The sequence below is a fragment of the Bufo gargarizans genome, chromosome 4 (assembly GCF_014858855.1).
Source record: "Bufo gargarizans isolate SCDJY-AF-19 chromosome 4, ASM1485885v1, whole genome shotgun sequence".
In the NCBI taxonomy this organism is placed as follows: Eukaryota; Metazoa; Chordata; class Amphibia; order Anura; family Bufonidae; genus Bufo; species Bufo gargarizans.
Window position 1 is genome coordinate 317,361,093 of NC_058083.1, and position 16,525 is coordinate 317,377,617.

The following is a 16,525-nucleotide window of genomic DNA, read 5'->3' on the forward strand; positions in this document are numbered from 1 at the left end:
GCCCGAAATCAATATTGTTAACCCCCCCCTGCACCCCTGCACGATTTGATGGCGGCGGGTGGTGCAGGGGGGGTGTCGCATGCAGTGGGGGCGTTGCGGGAGGCGGGCGGTGCGGCAGGCGGGATCGCGATCCCCCGCCCGCCTCCCATTGCATAATCGTTGGTGTACAGTGGGTATACCAGGGTGCCAGCACATTGCTGGCACCCTGGTATAAACGGCTGACATCGTTGATGCGATGTCAGCCGTTTAACCCTTTCCATACAGCGGTCCGTACGGACCGCTGTATGGAAAAGGTTAACAGTAAGAGGGAGCTCCCTCCCTCTCCGATCGGGGGGCTGCTGTGCCTTTGCAGCCCCCCGATGGGAGAAGGAGAGAGCCCCCAGACAGCCCCCCCAGAACCCCGTCCTTACCCTTCCCCGTCTGCGAAGTTCTGACCATAACTGAGCAGACGGGGAAGGTTCCCATGGCAACAGGACGCCTGATCAGGCGTCCTGCTGTCCATGGTGCTGAACAGATCTGTGCTGAAAGCATAGACCTGTTCAGTGTAAGTAAAATACAGTGCAGAAACCAATATAGGTTCTGTTCTGTATTTTACAGACATCAGACCCACTGGATCTTCAAGAACCAAGTGGGTCTGGGTCAAAAAAATCAAATAAAAAGTGAAAAAAGTTAAGATAAAAAAAAAAAACATTTATCACTGAATAAAAATTAAAAAAATAAAATACACTACACATATTAGGTATCGCCGCGTCCGTAACGACCTGATCTATAAAATGGTCATGTTACTTTCCCCGCACAGTGAACGCCATAAAAATAAAAAAATAAAAACTATGAGAAAATTGAAATTTTGCCCACCTTACTTCCCAAAAAAGGTAATAAAAGTGATCAAAAAAGTCGCATGTACGCCAAAATAGTACCAATCAAACCGTCATCTCATCCCGCAAAAAATGAGACCCTACTCAAGATAATCGCCCAAAAACTGAAAAAACTATGGCTCTTAGACTATGGAAACACTAAAACATGATTTTTTTTGGTTTCAAAAATAAAATCATTGTGTAAAATGTACATAAATAAAAATAAAGTATACATATTAGGTATCGCCGCGTCCGTATCGACCGGCTCTATATAAATATCACATGACCTAACCCCTCAGGTGACCACCGTAAAAAAAAAAAAAAAAAAAACTGTGTAAAAAAAGCAATTTTTTGCCATCTTACGTCACAAAAAGTGTAATAGCAAGCGATCAAAAAGTCATATGCACCCCAAAATAGTGCCAATCAAACTGTCATCTCACCCCGCAAAAAATTAGACCCTACTCAAGATAATCACCCAAAAACTGAAAAAACTATGGCTCTTAGACTATGGAGACACTAAACAATTTTTTGGTTTTCAAAATGAAGTTATTGTATAAAACTTACATAAATAAAAAAAATTGTATACATATTAGGTATCGCCGCGTCCGTGACAACCTGCTCTATAAAATTACCACGTGATCTAACCTGTCAGATGAATGTTGTAAATAACAAAAAAAAAAAACATGCCAAAAAAGCTATTTCTTGTTACCTTGCCGCACAAAAAGTGTAATATAGAGCAACCAAAAATCATATGTACCCTAAACTAGTACCAACAATACTGCCACCCTATTCCGTACTTTCTAAAATGGGGTCACTTTTTTTGGAGTTTCTACTCTAGGGGTGCATCAGGGGGGCTTCAAATGGGACATGGTGTCAAAAAACCAGTCCAGCAAAATCTGCCTTTCAAAAACCGTATGGCATTCCTTTTCTTCTGCACCCTGCCGTGTGCCCGTACAGTAGTTTAGGACCACATATGGGGTGTTTCTGTAAACTACAGAATCAGGGCCATAAATAATGAGTTTTGTTTGGCTGTTAACCCTTGCTTTGTTACAGGAAAAAAAATATTAAAATGGAAAATCTGCCAAAAAAGTGAAATTTTGAAATTGTATCTCTATTTTCCATTGAATCTTGTGCAACACCTAAAGGGTTAACAAAGTTTGTAAAATCAGTTTTGAATACCTTGAGGGGTGTACTTTCTTAGATGGGGTCACTTTTATGGAGTTTCTACTCTAGGGGGGCATCAGGGGGGCTCCAAATGGGACATGGTGTCAAAAAACCAGTCCAGCAAAATCTGCCTTCCAAAAACCGTATGGCATTCCTTTCCTTCTGCGCCCTGCCGTGTGCCCGTACAGTAGTTTACGACCACATATGGGGTGTTTCTGTAAACTACAGAATCAGGGCCATAAATAATGAGTTTTGTTTGGCTGTTAACCCTTGCTTTGTTACTGGAAAAAAAATATTAAAATGGAAAATCTGCCAAAAAAGTGAAATTTTGAAATTGTATCTCTATTTTCCATTGAATCTTGTGCAACACCTAAAGGGTTAACAAAGTTTGTAAAATCAGTTTTGAATACCTTGAGGGGTGTAGTTTCTTAGATGGGGTCACTTTTATGGAGTTTCTACTCTAGGGGTGCATCAGGGGGGCTTCAAATGGGACATGGTGTCAAAAAAACTGTCCAGCACAATCTGGCTTCCAAAAACCATACGGCGCACCTTTCACTCTACGCCCCGCTGTGTGGCCGTACAGTAGTTTATGGCCACATATGGGGTGTTTCTGTAAACAGTAGAGTCAGGGCAATAAAGATACAGTCTTGTTTGGCTGTTAACCCTTGCTTTGTTAGTGGAAAAAATGGGTTAAAATGGAAAATTAGGCAAAAAAATGAAATTCTCAAATTTCATCCCCATTTGCCAATAACTCTTGTGCAACACCTAAAGGGTTAACGGAGTTTGTAAAATCAGTTTTGAATACCTTGAGGGGTGTAGTTTATAGAATGGGGTCATTTTTGGGCGGTTTCTATTATGTAAGCCTCGCAAAGTGACTTCAGAGCTGTAGTGGTCCCTAAAAATTGGGTTTTTGTAAATTTCTGAAAAATTTCAAGATTTGCTTCTAAACTTCTAAGCCTTGTAACATCCCCAAAAAATAAAATATCATTCCCAAAATAATTCAAACATGAAGTAGACATATGGGGAATGTTAAGTCATCACAATTTTTTGGGGTATTACTATGTATTACAGAAGTAGAGAAACTGAAACTTTGAAATTTGCTAATTTTTCCAAATTTTTGGTAAATTAGGTATTTTATTATGCAAAAAAATTAATTTTTTTGACTTTTTTTTACTAGTATCATGAAGTACAATATGTGACGAAAAAACAATCTCAGAATGGCCTGGATAAGTCAAAGCGTTTTAAAGTTATCACCACTTAAAGTGACACTGGTCAGATTTGCAAAAAATGGCCTGGTCCTTAAGGTGAAAATGAGCCCGGTCCTTAAGGGGTTAAACACACAAACACGTGTGTGCAACTGACTGCTAGTCATTCACAGTCAAAATAGTTGTTTTTCTTTAAATGTAATCGAATGTGACACCAGATGTGAGTGGTGGCACTGGGCAAGTGGGCACAGTATACTCTGTGAGTCTGACACACACGCTGGCAGGCAGGCAACTGCAATTTGATTACACAGGAAGAAAAAAGCAGACTGATGTTCTAGCCCTAAAAAGGGCTTTTTGGGGTGCTGTCCTTACAGCAGAGATCAGATGAGTCTTTCAGGACTGTAGTGGACACTGAATACACTAGCCTAGCTATCGATTTCCCTATTAAATCAACAGCAGCTACACTGTCCCTCCTCTCACTAAGAATGCAGCTTCCGAATGAATCTAAAATTGATGCTGTCCAGGAGGTGGGAGGGTCTGGGAGGGAGGGTCTGCTGCTGATTGGCTGGAATGTGTCTGCTGACTGTGAGGTATAGGGTCAAAGTTTATTCAATGATGATGAATAGGGGGCAGACCGAACATCGCATATGTTCGCCCGCCGCGGCGAACACGAACGAGCTATGTTCGCCGGGAACTGTTGGACGGCGAATAGTTTGGGACATCTCTAACTAACACCAGCTCCCCTGCTCCTGTACGAGGTACCACAACCACTACCCCCAAACCAGTTTGTATCCTGGACTACAACAGGCACATGGGAGGGATGGATCTTTCAGATCAACTTCTGAAGCCCTACAGTGCCACACAAAAAACTAAAGTGTGGTACAAAAAGCTGACCGTACACATTGTACAGATGGAATTTTTAAAATGCGACATGGCACCTAAAATCCATGTCTGCCAGCAAAATCCATATTTTGCTGTTTGCCTGCTATGCGCCCATACAGCAGGCTAAATGCACATATAGGGTGTTTCCTGAATGGGGAGAAAATGGGGAACACATACAGGGGTGTAAAAAATGATTAATTGGGGTCTGCTAGTACTTTTTCATTTTATCAAATGTGTCCTTTGAAATCCTTTAGCAAGTGTTTATGCCTTCTGTGAGACACCTGTTTACTGAAAAGTACAATTTCCACCACTTAAAATGTTTGTACGGTGGTGCTTTTTCTAAAATGGGATCACTTCTTGGAACCTCAGGAATTTTTTTATATGCGACATGGCACCAAAAATCCATGTCTGCCAATTCAGGTCAGCAAAATTCATATTTTTCAGTTTGATTCTAGAGCCCTGCTTATTTTTTAAGCACATATGGGGTATTGCCATGTTTGGGGGAAAATGGTGAGCAAAATACAGGGTGCATTTTGTCCTTTTGCCTTTTGGGAAAGTAAAAATTGTGGGTGTAAAAAGTTGAGGTCAAAGTGCTCACTTCACACCTTGAAAGATTCCTTGAGGAGTGTAGTTTCCAAAATGGGGTCAATTTTTGGGGGTTTCCACTGTAGGGCTACCTCAGGGTGTCTTCATATGCGACATAGCTCCCAATTACCATTCCAGCTAAATCCTCCCTCCTAAAGCCATATGGTGCTCCTTCCACTCTGAAGCCTGCTGTGTGCCCATACATCACTTTTGAACACATATGGGGTGTTGCTGTATTCAGGGGGGGTGGGGAACAAAATATGGGGTGCATTTCTTCCTGTTATCCTTTGGGAAAGTGAAAAATGAGCAACTTCATATATGCATACATATATGCAACTTCGTATTTTTTCAGGTCTGAGTAGATATTACTGATTGCTACTCTTGTTGTGACATCACAGCACTATGTCTATAGCATGTATGTATGGACAGCAGAGAAACAGTAATTCCTATCACACTATCAGCTACACTGTATCCCTATGTAACTTACACTCGCTATCTCCCACTATCTGTATCATATATATGAGCTAACTAACTATCTAATGTAATTGGATAAGGAATAGGATCCAGATCAAAGCACAAACCAGAGCAATGTCACTGCTCTCTCTCAGAACTGCAAAAAACAGCATATCTCCTCTTAGTGACCCCAGTAGAGTCAATGTCCCCAGAATGCCCTCATGTGATCTAATGACCTGTACTGTGTGCCACTACAAAAAACACTTAGTGCCCCCAGTTAAAATACTCCTATATAGTGCCTTCAGAAGATGCCCCATAGTGCTCCTCCCCGTCCTGTTTAGTGCCCCCAGAAGATGCCCCCATAGTGCTCCTCTCCGGTCCCATAGTGCCCTTCATAATGTGGCAGTATAAAATGCCCCTATAGACTGCCCAGCATAGATGCCCCCATAATGTTTCTCTCCCCCCTTCCCCATAGGGGCACCAAAATGAGTGCCAGTATTAAATGCCCCTATATAATGCCCCCATAGTGCTCTTTTCTGCCCTTCTCCATAGTGCCCCCCATAATGTGCCTGTATATAGTGCTCCCGCCCGCTCCATAGTGCTCCCCCCACAATGTGCCAGTATATAGGGCCCCACCCCCCCTTCTTGCCATACTGTACTAAAAATAATTAAAACAATAAACACTTATACTTACCTCCATGACACTGTGATGAGATGCAGGTCTCTTCCGTCCTGTATCCCGCTCTGTACGGCTCAGGCGGCGCAATGACGTCATCGCGCCGCCTGTACTGGCCTCTGATAGGCTTCAGGCCTAGTGCCTGTAGCTTATCAGAGGAACTGGCAAGGGAGACGCCTCTCCCCTGCTCCTCTGCACCATTCATCTGTATCGCTGTCCTGAGGATGGCAATACAGATGAATATGGAGATGAGCACTTCCACAATGGAAGCGCTCATCTCTCCCTGCCGCTGCCACCGCCGCCGGGCCTGGAATGTTCAGTCCACTGTCCGCCCCTGGCTCTTACTACATTCTCGGGGGGCAATTGCCCCGTTTCCCCCCCGTGGATCCACAAATGGTTATAAAAGGCTGCTGCTGGGGCCTGCATCATGCCACTTATGCCACTTTCTAACCATCACATTCTGTATGGCTGCTGCTGCGGTCTTCATCATGCCGCTGATGCCACTTGCCAACCATCACGCTTTTTTTCCCCCTCATAACTCTGTGTGTGTTTTTAAATATCATCTGCCCCCTGATAAGTGACAGTTTTTGGAAGCTTTGGAATATGAAAAAACATGAGACGTGCCGGTGCAGTGTGTTTTTAAACCCTTCTGTATGTTTCATGTCACCACAGTTGGCAGTATGTCTGTGCATGTTATTGCTTCCCTCTTTACCAAGCCACATTAAGCCCACTGATTAGTGCCTTTGTGCCTTGGAGCAGGGGGCTTAGGAGGTGAGATGCAGGCCATAACAGTGCCATCCACAGAGCCCCCATAACAGTGCCATCCACAGACCACCATTAGTTCAAAACCCACCAAAAGCACACCTTTTGGTTCAAAATATTTTTTTATTTGGCTATTCCCCACCCCTCTTCTAATTGTTCCGCTACTTGTGGGCTACGCGGGCATGAGTTCAGTCACTTCGTGTGCAATGCCGTCCTGCAGCGCGTGACCCCCAAAATTTTACTTGCATCCCTGTTCTTTAAAGGGGCGGGTTTAGGGGGCGGTCCTAGGTGTGGGTAGGGGCGTGGCCAGGGGGGGTGAGTTCCACCACCTTTTCTCTGAGAAAAAAAGCCCTGCAAATAATAGTCTCACAAGTTTAACACAAAATAAATGAACTCTTAAAAAAAAAAAAAAATGTTTTATTTTTCAAAACTTATTTCCAATAGTGCAGTTAAATGTGGATTTCAATATATAAAAGGATGCAAATGCACAAAGTCTGCCACTTAAAATGTATACTGTATTACTGTGCTCAATACAATTAGCACATATCTAACTGTTGAAGAGACTGCAGAGGATGATACTAACGAAAACGAGGCACATTCTGGTGCTTCTGAAGTATACGTCTTCACTTCAGGGGGTGTCAGTAGCATTCCCTGAACCTGTAAATAATCACACAAGTTGTGGGTTTAATTGAGGTGGGTTGAAGTATGTATGCAGTAACAGGTTAGTATATAAATCTAAAAAAATTGAATAAAGTCCAAAGATTAGTTCATCAAAACATGTTTCAGACTAAAACCTAACTAGGACTTCCTTGTGATGTCTCAGCAGCTTACCTGAGCTATACACATTTGTGATGTCACAGCATATTACCTATTTGGAAACCCACTTGTGATGTCACAGTCACAGATGCTGACAGCTGTTCGACTAAAACCCAGTTGTGATGTCACAAAAGCTTATTTGATTTAAACAGTTGTAATATCACAGCAGTTAATTGGAAGTACTTTATCTGTGATGTCACAGCAGCTTACCTGACTAAAACTCACTGTGATGTCACAGCAGCTTAATTGATGGAAATACAGTTGTGATGTCATGTGATTACCAGATAGAAATACCATTATGATGTCACTTCTGATGTCAGCTTACTGTCATGCCCTGCTCAGGTTATGTGCGGAGGTCTGCCAGGTTAGCAGCACGTGTGTAGCCTTTTGGTATAGTTTTGGAGTTGAGCTGTATCTGCCTCCCTTCAGGTGCGCTGGGTGAGGTCGTTGGTATGAGTTTAAATTACGCCCATTCCCAGTGTCCTGTGCGGGTTATAGCTTCTTTCTTGCTCAGAGGAAGGAAGAAAGGATTTGCTGTCCCTGCTCAGTACAAGATAAGTTGGTTTTGTTTTTCTTGTGATTGTCTGTCTAGGCTGTTAGAGAGACGCCTGCCCCCTCCAGGTCCTGAGGGAGCAGGCTGCCTCTTTCCCCCTTTCACCATCTTAGGGATTTTAGGGAATCTTCAGCCTAGACACGGGGACACATTTATTCCTACCTTCAGGGCCTGAACATGGGCATAGAAGTCTAGGGAGAGCTGGTAGGGATTTGTCAGGAGGTGACCTTCATCCCCAGCTTCTTGCTGTCACTGCCAGACATCTGAGAAGCTCTGACAGACGATCTTCAGAACCTCCTGCCTGAGCTTCTTTTGTTTTGCTTTTGTTTTGTCATCTCGTTTCCCTCTCTCAGCTGTCATCTAGTTTAAATCCCCTCCCATACTGCATCACTTTGCGGTTTATACAACTTCCTGAAGTGTGCTGATGCTAGAAGCTGTTACTGCTGCATCCATAAGATAAGTCTGTTTTCTTTATTTCTGTTTGCCTGTGGGCTTGATCCTAGGTGACCCTGACTCCCTCCGTATTAAGTGTAGGGAGCCGGTAGTCGTGTCCCCTCACTATTATAGGGTGTTCAGGTGTCATACAGTCGAGGAACGAGGGTATGCAATCTTCTACCATTGAGATTTTTGCATAGGCTGAGCAGTAAGGGAGAGAGCTAGGGCTCTTACAGGGCTTACCCTCCTTAGTTTTGGATCAAGTCAGTCGGATCTTCATTTGTGTCTTCTAGTTTTCTGTAACACCATCCGTGACACTTGCCTAGACACTTGTTTGGTTGTATTCTGTGTATCTTGTATCCTGTCCAGCGTGGCATTATAACCTGCCAATACTTTGACTCTCATTTCTCAGCTATTTTTGAGATGGAGTCAATTGATGCACTAGTTGATCGCATGCAGGGATTATCCCTGGAGGTTGCTGATCTGCGTAATTTGGTCACACGGTGTCAGAATGCTCTGGCATCAGGTGCAATAGGAGGAAGTCAAATTTATAGGGAGCCTAAAGTCGCTCTCCCTGATAGATTTGCAGGGGGTGTGGATGAATTTATCCGCTTTAAAGAGTCATGCAAGCTGTATTTTCAGCTGTGTCCATCTTCGTCTGGTGATGAGAGTCAGAGGGTAGGGATAATCATATCCCTGCTTAAAGGGGACACGCAATCCTGGGTCTTTTCTTTGCCGTCCGGTTCTCTGGCCCTCCGGTCGGTGGAAGAATTTTTTAAAGCCTTGGGATTAATTGATGATGATCCAGATCGGGTCTCGATGGCGGAATCTAAATTGCATAAGGTGAGCATACTGCAGAGGTTTACTGCGTTGAGTTTAGGAGATAGGCTACTGAGTCAGAGTTGTCAGGGGTTATCTGAGAGATTGAAAGATGCCCTTGCTTTTCATGAGTACCCGGATACATTGGAGAATGCTATGTCTTTGGCAGTATGGTTAGATAGACGTATTAGAGAGAGGTGTAAGGTTCCCTCCGCGCAAGGGATCCCTTCTGTGGGTGGTTTCGTCTCACCTGCTCCCCAGGGTGATATGACATGTAACTCTGGGGTAGGGGAGGAACCCATGCAGCTGGGTCAGGTGTCTATCCGTTCCAGTAGTGGGAAATTTAGGATGTTGCATAAACTATGTTATTACTGTGGGGAAAGTGGTAATTTTATTTTTGCTTGTCCTTTTGTTAAACCGTATGTTGATGAGAAAGAATGACAAAGAGGTTTACTTAAAGAAAAAAAAAAAAAAAAAACATCCCTGACTCTTGGTAGTGGTGGTGGAGCAAGCAGGTATGCAAGCTCTCTATAATACTCATTTTCTCCTTCCAGCTATGATTGCGCTAGACTCAAGAAAATTTATTGTTGAAGTATTCATTGACTGTGGTGCTGGGGTATACCTTATTGATTTTCTTTTTCTTCAAAATCTGGGTCTAAGTACTTGCACTTTAGAAAGAGAGATTACGGTTTTCGCATTTGATTCTTCCCCTCTATCTCAAAGGAGTCTCACTCATATTGCTCATGGTATTCAGTTAAGGGTGGGTCATTCACATGTTGAGATCATGTCTGGTTTTGTCATGAAGGACTTGCCCGCTCCTATAGTCTTAGGTTTACCGTGGTTGACAGAACATAACCCAATTATAGATTGGCAAGCAAGACAGATCATTGGTTGGAGTGAATTTTGTTCGGGCAATTGTCTTGGCACATCTATCTCTGGTGTGTCTACTACGGCTCTACCTCAGTATCTCTCAGATTTTGCGGATGTCTTCTCGGAGGGTGGGGCTCAGGAATTGCCCCCTCATTGTGACTATGATTGTCCAGTTAATCTCATCCCAGGGGCTAAGTTGCCAAAGTCTCGGCTTTACAATCTTTCTCAACCTGAAAGAGAGGTCATGCGGAAGTATATTGCCGAGAGTTTGGCAAAAGGTCATATTAGGCCATCTAAGTCTCCAGTTGCAGTTGGTTTATAGGATGGATCGTTGAGACCTTGTTTGGATTTCCGAGAATTGAACCGTATTACAGTCCGTGATCCGTATCCCCTTCCTTTGATCTCCGATCTTTTTGATCAAATTGTAGGAGCCAAGGTGTTCTCTAAGTAGGATTTAAGAGGGGCCTACAATCTGATCAGAATCAAGGAAGGGGATGAGTGGAAAATGGCCTTCAACACGCACGAGGGTAATTTCGAGGATTACGTAGCAGCTTGTGAAACCTGTGCACGGTCAAAGGTTGCTCACATTCGACCTTCTGGTTCACTTCTTCCTTTGTATATTCTGTCTCGTCCTTGGACGCACTTGTCTATGGACTTTATTACGGATCTGCCGAGTTCCTCCGCGAAAACAGAAATTTTGGTGGTTGTTGAGCCATTTTAGTAAAATGGCTCACTTTGTATCGTTAGCTAGTCTGCCCAATGCCAAGACTTTTGCTCAGATTTTGCTGATAATATTGTGAAATTACATGGCATTCCCTCGGATGTGGTTTCTGATAGGGGCACGCAGTTTGTCTCCAGGTTTTGAAGGGCGTTCTGCTCTCGGCTTGGCATTCAACTTTCGTTCTCTTCGGCTTTTCATCCGCAGTTGAATGGGCAGACAGAGCGTACTAATCAAAACCTGGAGACCTACTTGAGGTGCTTTGAGGCTGAGAATCAGGAGGACTGGTCCTCATTCTTATCCCTAGCAGAGTTTGCTTTAAATAACCGTAGGCAGGAGTCCACGGGTAAGTCACTATGTTTTTGGCGCATACGGTTTTCATCCTCAGTTTGGTACCTTTTCTGGGACTAGTTCCTCTGGGATGCCTCTGGGATGCCAGCGGAGTAGAGATTTTCTTCTGCCTTCTATCTGGCGGAGGATCTAAGTGAATTTGGAGAAGATGGGTGAGAGGTATAAGTGAATGGCTGACAAGAGACGTATGACTGGTCCGGACCTGTGTGTGATCTGGTGTGGTTATCTACTAAAAATATTAAACTGAGAGTACCATCTTGGAAACTGGGTCCAAGATTTATTGGACCTTTCAAAATATCTGCGGTGGTCAATCCAGTAGCGTTTCGTCTGGATCTTCCGCAGACTTGGAGGATCCATGATGTGTTCCACAGGTCTTTACTGAAGAAATATGTGAAACCGGTGGAACCATCACCATTGCCTCCTCCCCATGTTCTGGTTGATGGAAATTTTGAGTTTGAGATCTCTAGGGTTCTCGACTCAAGAGTTCTTCGGGGTTCCCTTCAGTACCTGGTACACTGGAGGGCATACGGCCCTGAGGAGAGGATATGGGTTCCGGCTGTGGATGTTAGTGCCAGCCGACTGGTGAGGGCTTTTCACAGATCCAACCCGGATAAAGTTGGGCCGGGGTGTCCGGAGGTCACCCGTAGAAGGGGGGGTACTGTCATGCCTGCTCAGATTTTGTGCGGAGGTCTGCCAGGTTAGCAGCACGTGTGTAGCCTTTTGTTATTGTTTTGGAGTTGAGCTGTATCTGCCTCCCTTCAGGTGCGCTGAGTGGGGTCGTTGGTATGAGTTTAAATTACACCCACTCCCAGTGTCCTGTGCGGGTCATAGCTTCTGTCTTGCTCAGAGGAAGGAAGGATTTGCTGTTCTTGCTCAGTACAAGATTAGTTGGTTTTGTTTTTCTTGTGATTGTCTGTCTAGGCTGTTAGAGAGATGCCTGCCCCCTCCAGGTCCTAAGGACACTTTCATTCCCACCTTCAGGGCCTGGACGTGGGCATAGAAGTCTAGGGAGAGATGGTAGGGATTTGTCAGGAGGTCACCTTCATCCCTAGCTTATAGAAACATAGAAACATAGAATGTGTCGGCAGATAAGAACCATTTGGCCCATCTAGTCTGCCCAATATATCTGAATCCTATGAATAGCCCCGGCCCTATCTTATATGAAGGATGGCCTTATGCCTATCCCATGCATGCTTAAACTCCTTCACTGTATTTGCAGCTACCACTTCTGCAGGAAGGCTATTCCATGCATCCACTACTCTCTCAGTAAAGTAATACTTCCTTATATTACTTTTAAACCTTTGCCCCTCTAATTTAAAACTGTGTCCTCTTGTGGTAGTTTTTCTTCTTTTAAATATGCTCTCTCCTTTACCGAGTTGATTCCCTTTATGTATTTAAAAGTTTCTATCATATCCCCTCGGTCTCTTCTTTCTTCCAAGCTATACATATTAAGGTCTTTTAACCTTTCCTGGTAAGTTTTATCCTGCAATCCATGTACTAGTTTAGTAGCTCTTCTCTGAACTCTCTCTAGAGTATCTATATCCTTCTGGAGATATGGCCTCCAGTACTGCGCACAATACTCCAAGTGAGGTCTCACTAGTGATCTGTACAGCGGCATAAGCACTTCACTCTTTCTACTGCTTATACCTCTCCCTATACATCCAAGCATTCTGCTTGCATTTCGTGCTGCTTTATTACATTGTCTTCCCACCTTTAAGTCTTCTGAAATAATTACTCCTAAATCCCTTTCCTCAGATACTGAGGTCAGGACTGTGTCGAATATTCAATATTCTGCCCTTGGGTTTTTACGCCCCAGGTGCATTATCTTGCACTTATCCACATTAAATTTCAGTTGCCAGAGTTCTGACCATTCTTCTAGTTTTCCTAAGTCCTTTTCCATTTGGCGTTTCCCTCCAGGAACATCAACCCTGTTACATATCTTTGTGTCATCAGCAAAAAGACAAACCTTACCATCGAGGCCTTTTGCAATGTCACTTATGAAGATATTAAACAAAATTGGTCCCAGTACAGATCCCTGTGGAATCCCACTGGTAACATGACCTTGTTTTGAATGTTCTCCATTGACTACAACCCTCTGTTGTCTGTCACTCAGCCACTGCCTAATCCACTCAACAATATGGGAGTCCATGCTCAATGACTGCAGTTTATTGATAAGTCTTCTATGTGGGACAGTGTCAAAAGCCTTACTAAAACGTGTCTAGCTTCTTGCCTAGACACTTGTTTGGTTGTATTCTGTGTATCTTGTATCCTGTCCAGCGTGACACTTACTTGACTAAAACCTACAGTACTTGTGATGTCACAACTGCTGTACTTATGGAAATACTATTGTGAATTCACAGCTAGTTTAATTTATGGCCTCCATGCACATTAGGCTAGTGTTGGCCAAATCTAATGTTTTTATTGGGACCATTCAACATTCTAATGTTTAATGGGGTGCCATCGGGTGAGAAAAGGATTATTGTTCTCCCAGGAGACAAATCGCTGCCAGAGATGTCTATCCCCATTGAAAACACACACAGACTGAGTGTGTATGGGAAAATCAGGAGAGATGTCAGAATAAGCGTTCTGCTGACAACTTTTTATGGTGTATGGGCACCTTTAATTCCGCTGCTGTAATGATGCTGCAGTTAAGAAATAGTGTATATGTCTGCCTATGTTTGAGAATGGCCCAGTCTAATAATGATTATTCACATCTCCTTAAGGCATTACTATGAACATATAGTTAAATTCTCACAGCTGTCTATTTCTTCCACATAGATTCCCATGAAAAGAAAAATATTGTTGCTTCCCGTCCAAATAGGTGGAGGCAATGAGCCCAGATATTGGCGGCATGGCATGGGAAAGGAAGGCAGCCAAGATAATTTGTGCTGTTGGGTCTTGGCTGTCATTTTGTAATAGTGATATCTACAGCCTCAGTTCATATGGTAAACATCTGTTCAAACCAAGCATTATTTGCCTGTAGTGACAACATCCAAATGACCAATACAGAAAGTGCCTACACTTACACTCCATTCTCTGCTTTCATGTTTGGAACATCTGACGTTGATTGGTATTTGTTTAACATGTTCATTAAAGGAATTTCCTTTCTTCTTAGACCATTGATAAACGTTCATGGCCTCTGTAAAAGTTAGATTGTTGTAGCGTTTTGGACTCTTGATTATAAAGGGCCAGGATCTGCAATGCAAAGCAAAAAAAAAAGCATTCAGAAGATTTTAGGTCTAGAATATGTACAAAAGAATCCAGTCTATTCACAGCATGTGACAATGTACATAATTATTACAATGCCTTAGGATACGTCTGCACTCTATAAAAAACACATTGTGATGACAGCTTTGCTAAGATATTAGCCAAGATGTCTATGTTCTTCACAACCTGCATTTATTAAAGTCTTATAGACACCATTGGGGGATTTTTATATTGCATTGGGTGTATGATGGCTTAAAAACTCCAATGTGTTCTTGTATATTGCAGGCTGTCCCTTCTGTGTGAAATCCATCAGATGAGCTTTCTGATGGCTCGGTCAGCAGCCCTTGAATGCTCTTGGTATGAGTGGTCCACAAAATTGGTCCACTATCAGTCAGTATATTAGAAGATTAGTGGTCAGTTAGTTTACATACTGTAGATCAGGCATGCTCAACCTGCGGCCCTCCAGCTGTTGCAAAACTACAACTCCCAACATGCCCGAACAGCCTACAGCTATCAGTCTACAGCAGGGCATTGTGGGAGTTGTAGTTTTGCAACAGCTGGAGGGTCGCAGGTTGAGCATGCCTGCTGTAGATTATTATGTATAGTTTATGTTAGTTTACATACTGTAGAAATTATATAGCAAGATTATAACAAATTTATATTGTAATTTGTTTATGTTTTTACTTACGTGACGGGTTTATATATTTCCTTCACTCCAATGAACTGAAGCTGCTCCTTTATGTCTGGGATACTTTCACAACGGGCAAGATTAATTCTTGGATAATACATTAAATAGGAAAGACACATTTCATCTCTTGTACTCAGGCCACCCTAAAATATGATTGATATTTATATAAACAATTTAAAAAAAATACAAATATTAGTAGTAGTGAAATTTATAGTTTTGCAACATATGGATTAGTAAGTATAATGTACATTCTCTAAAGCTGCATTTTATGATAATTCTAATGAATACTGTATACTCTACAAGAATACAGAAATATTATTTTAATTGATTCAGGCCCAGGTTATTTAGGATCTTCGGTACCAGAAACAGTTTATCCATTTTTAGTACATGATGCTCAGGTTTTAAGGACCTGCATCAGTTGCTCTCTCTCCCTCTCTTTACATATATATTGTGGGGGTTCGCTCTGATAGGCAGGTTAGCGGATGCAGTAGAGAGGCAACAACAAAGTCTTTAAATTAAACAGTTCAGTGTTTAATGTGAGCAACAGAAGTATTTGAACACCCTGCGATTTTTCAAGTTCTCCCACTTAGAAATCATGGAGGAGTCTGAAATTCACATTGTAGGTGCATTACCACTCTGAGAGACAGAATTAAAATAATTCAGGGAATCACATTGTATGATTTTTAAGAATGCATTTGTCTTGCACTGCTGAACATAAGTATTTGAACACCTGAGAAAATCAGTATTAATATTTGGTACAGAAGCCTTTGTTTGCAATTATAGAGGTCAAACGTTTCCTGTAGTTCTTGACCAGGTTTGCACACACTGCAACAGGGATTTTGGTCCACTCCTCCACACAGATCTCCTCTAGATCTGTCAGGTTTTGGGGCTGTCGCTGAGCAACACAAAATTTGAGCTCCCTCCAAAGATGTTCTATTGGATTTAGGTCTGGAGACTGGCTAGGCCACTCCATAACCTTGATATGCTACTTACTAAGCCACTCCTTGGTTATACTGGCTGTGTGCTTTGGGTCGTTGTCATGTTGGAAGATCCATCCACGACCCATCTTTAATGCTTTGACTGAGGGAAGGAGGTTGTTGCTCAAAATCTCACAATAAATGGCCCCATTCATCCTCTCCTTAATACAGTGCAGTCATCCTGCCCCCTTCGCCGAAAAGCACCCCCAAAGCATGATGTTACCACACCCATGCTTCACAATAAGGATGGTGTTCTTGGGATGCAATTCATCCTTCTTTTTCCTCCAAACACGACGAGTGAAGTTTAGAACAAAAAGTTCTACTTTGGTCTCATCTGATCACATGACTTTCTCCCATGCCTCCTCTGGATCATCCAGATGGTCATTGGCAAGCTTCACACAGGCCTGGACATGTGATGACTTGAGCAGGGGAACCTTCCGTGCAATGCATGATTTGAAACCATGACGGCGTAGTGTCATATCGACAGTGACCTTTAAAACTGTGGTCCCA

The 16,525-nt window shown here is 42.9% G+C and overlaps 1 protein-coding gene across 2 annotated transcripts in view; it reads right to left on the bottom strand.

The window, feature by feature from the left end:
- Positions 1–6,982: 6,982 nt before the first annotated feature.
- The window catches only part of MOXD1 (monooxygenase DBH like 1), a 151,050-nt gene continuing 141,507 nt past the window's right edge, over positions 6,983–16,525 (bottom strand). For both annotated transcript variants that reach the window (XM_044292465.1, XM_044292466.1), the window contains exons 9-11: positions 15,039–15,181; positions 14,170–14,338; positions 6,983–7,238 (exon numbers count right to left, since the gene is read on the bottom strand). In XM_044292465.1, the coding sequence (XP_044148400.1) occupies positions 7,083–7,238; positions 14,170–14,338; positions 15,039–15,181 (468 nt within the window). In that variant the 3' untranslated portion in view covers positions 6,983–7,082. The remainder of the gene's footprint in view (positions 7,239–14,169; positions 14,339–15,038; positions 15,182–16,525) is intronic.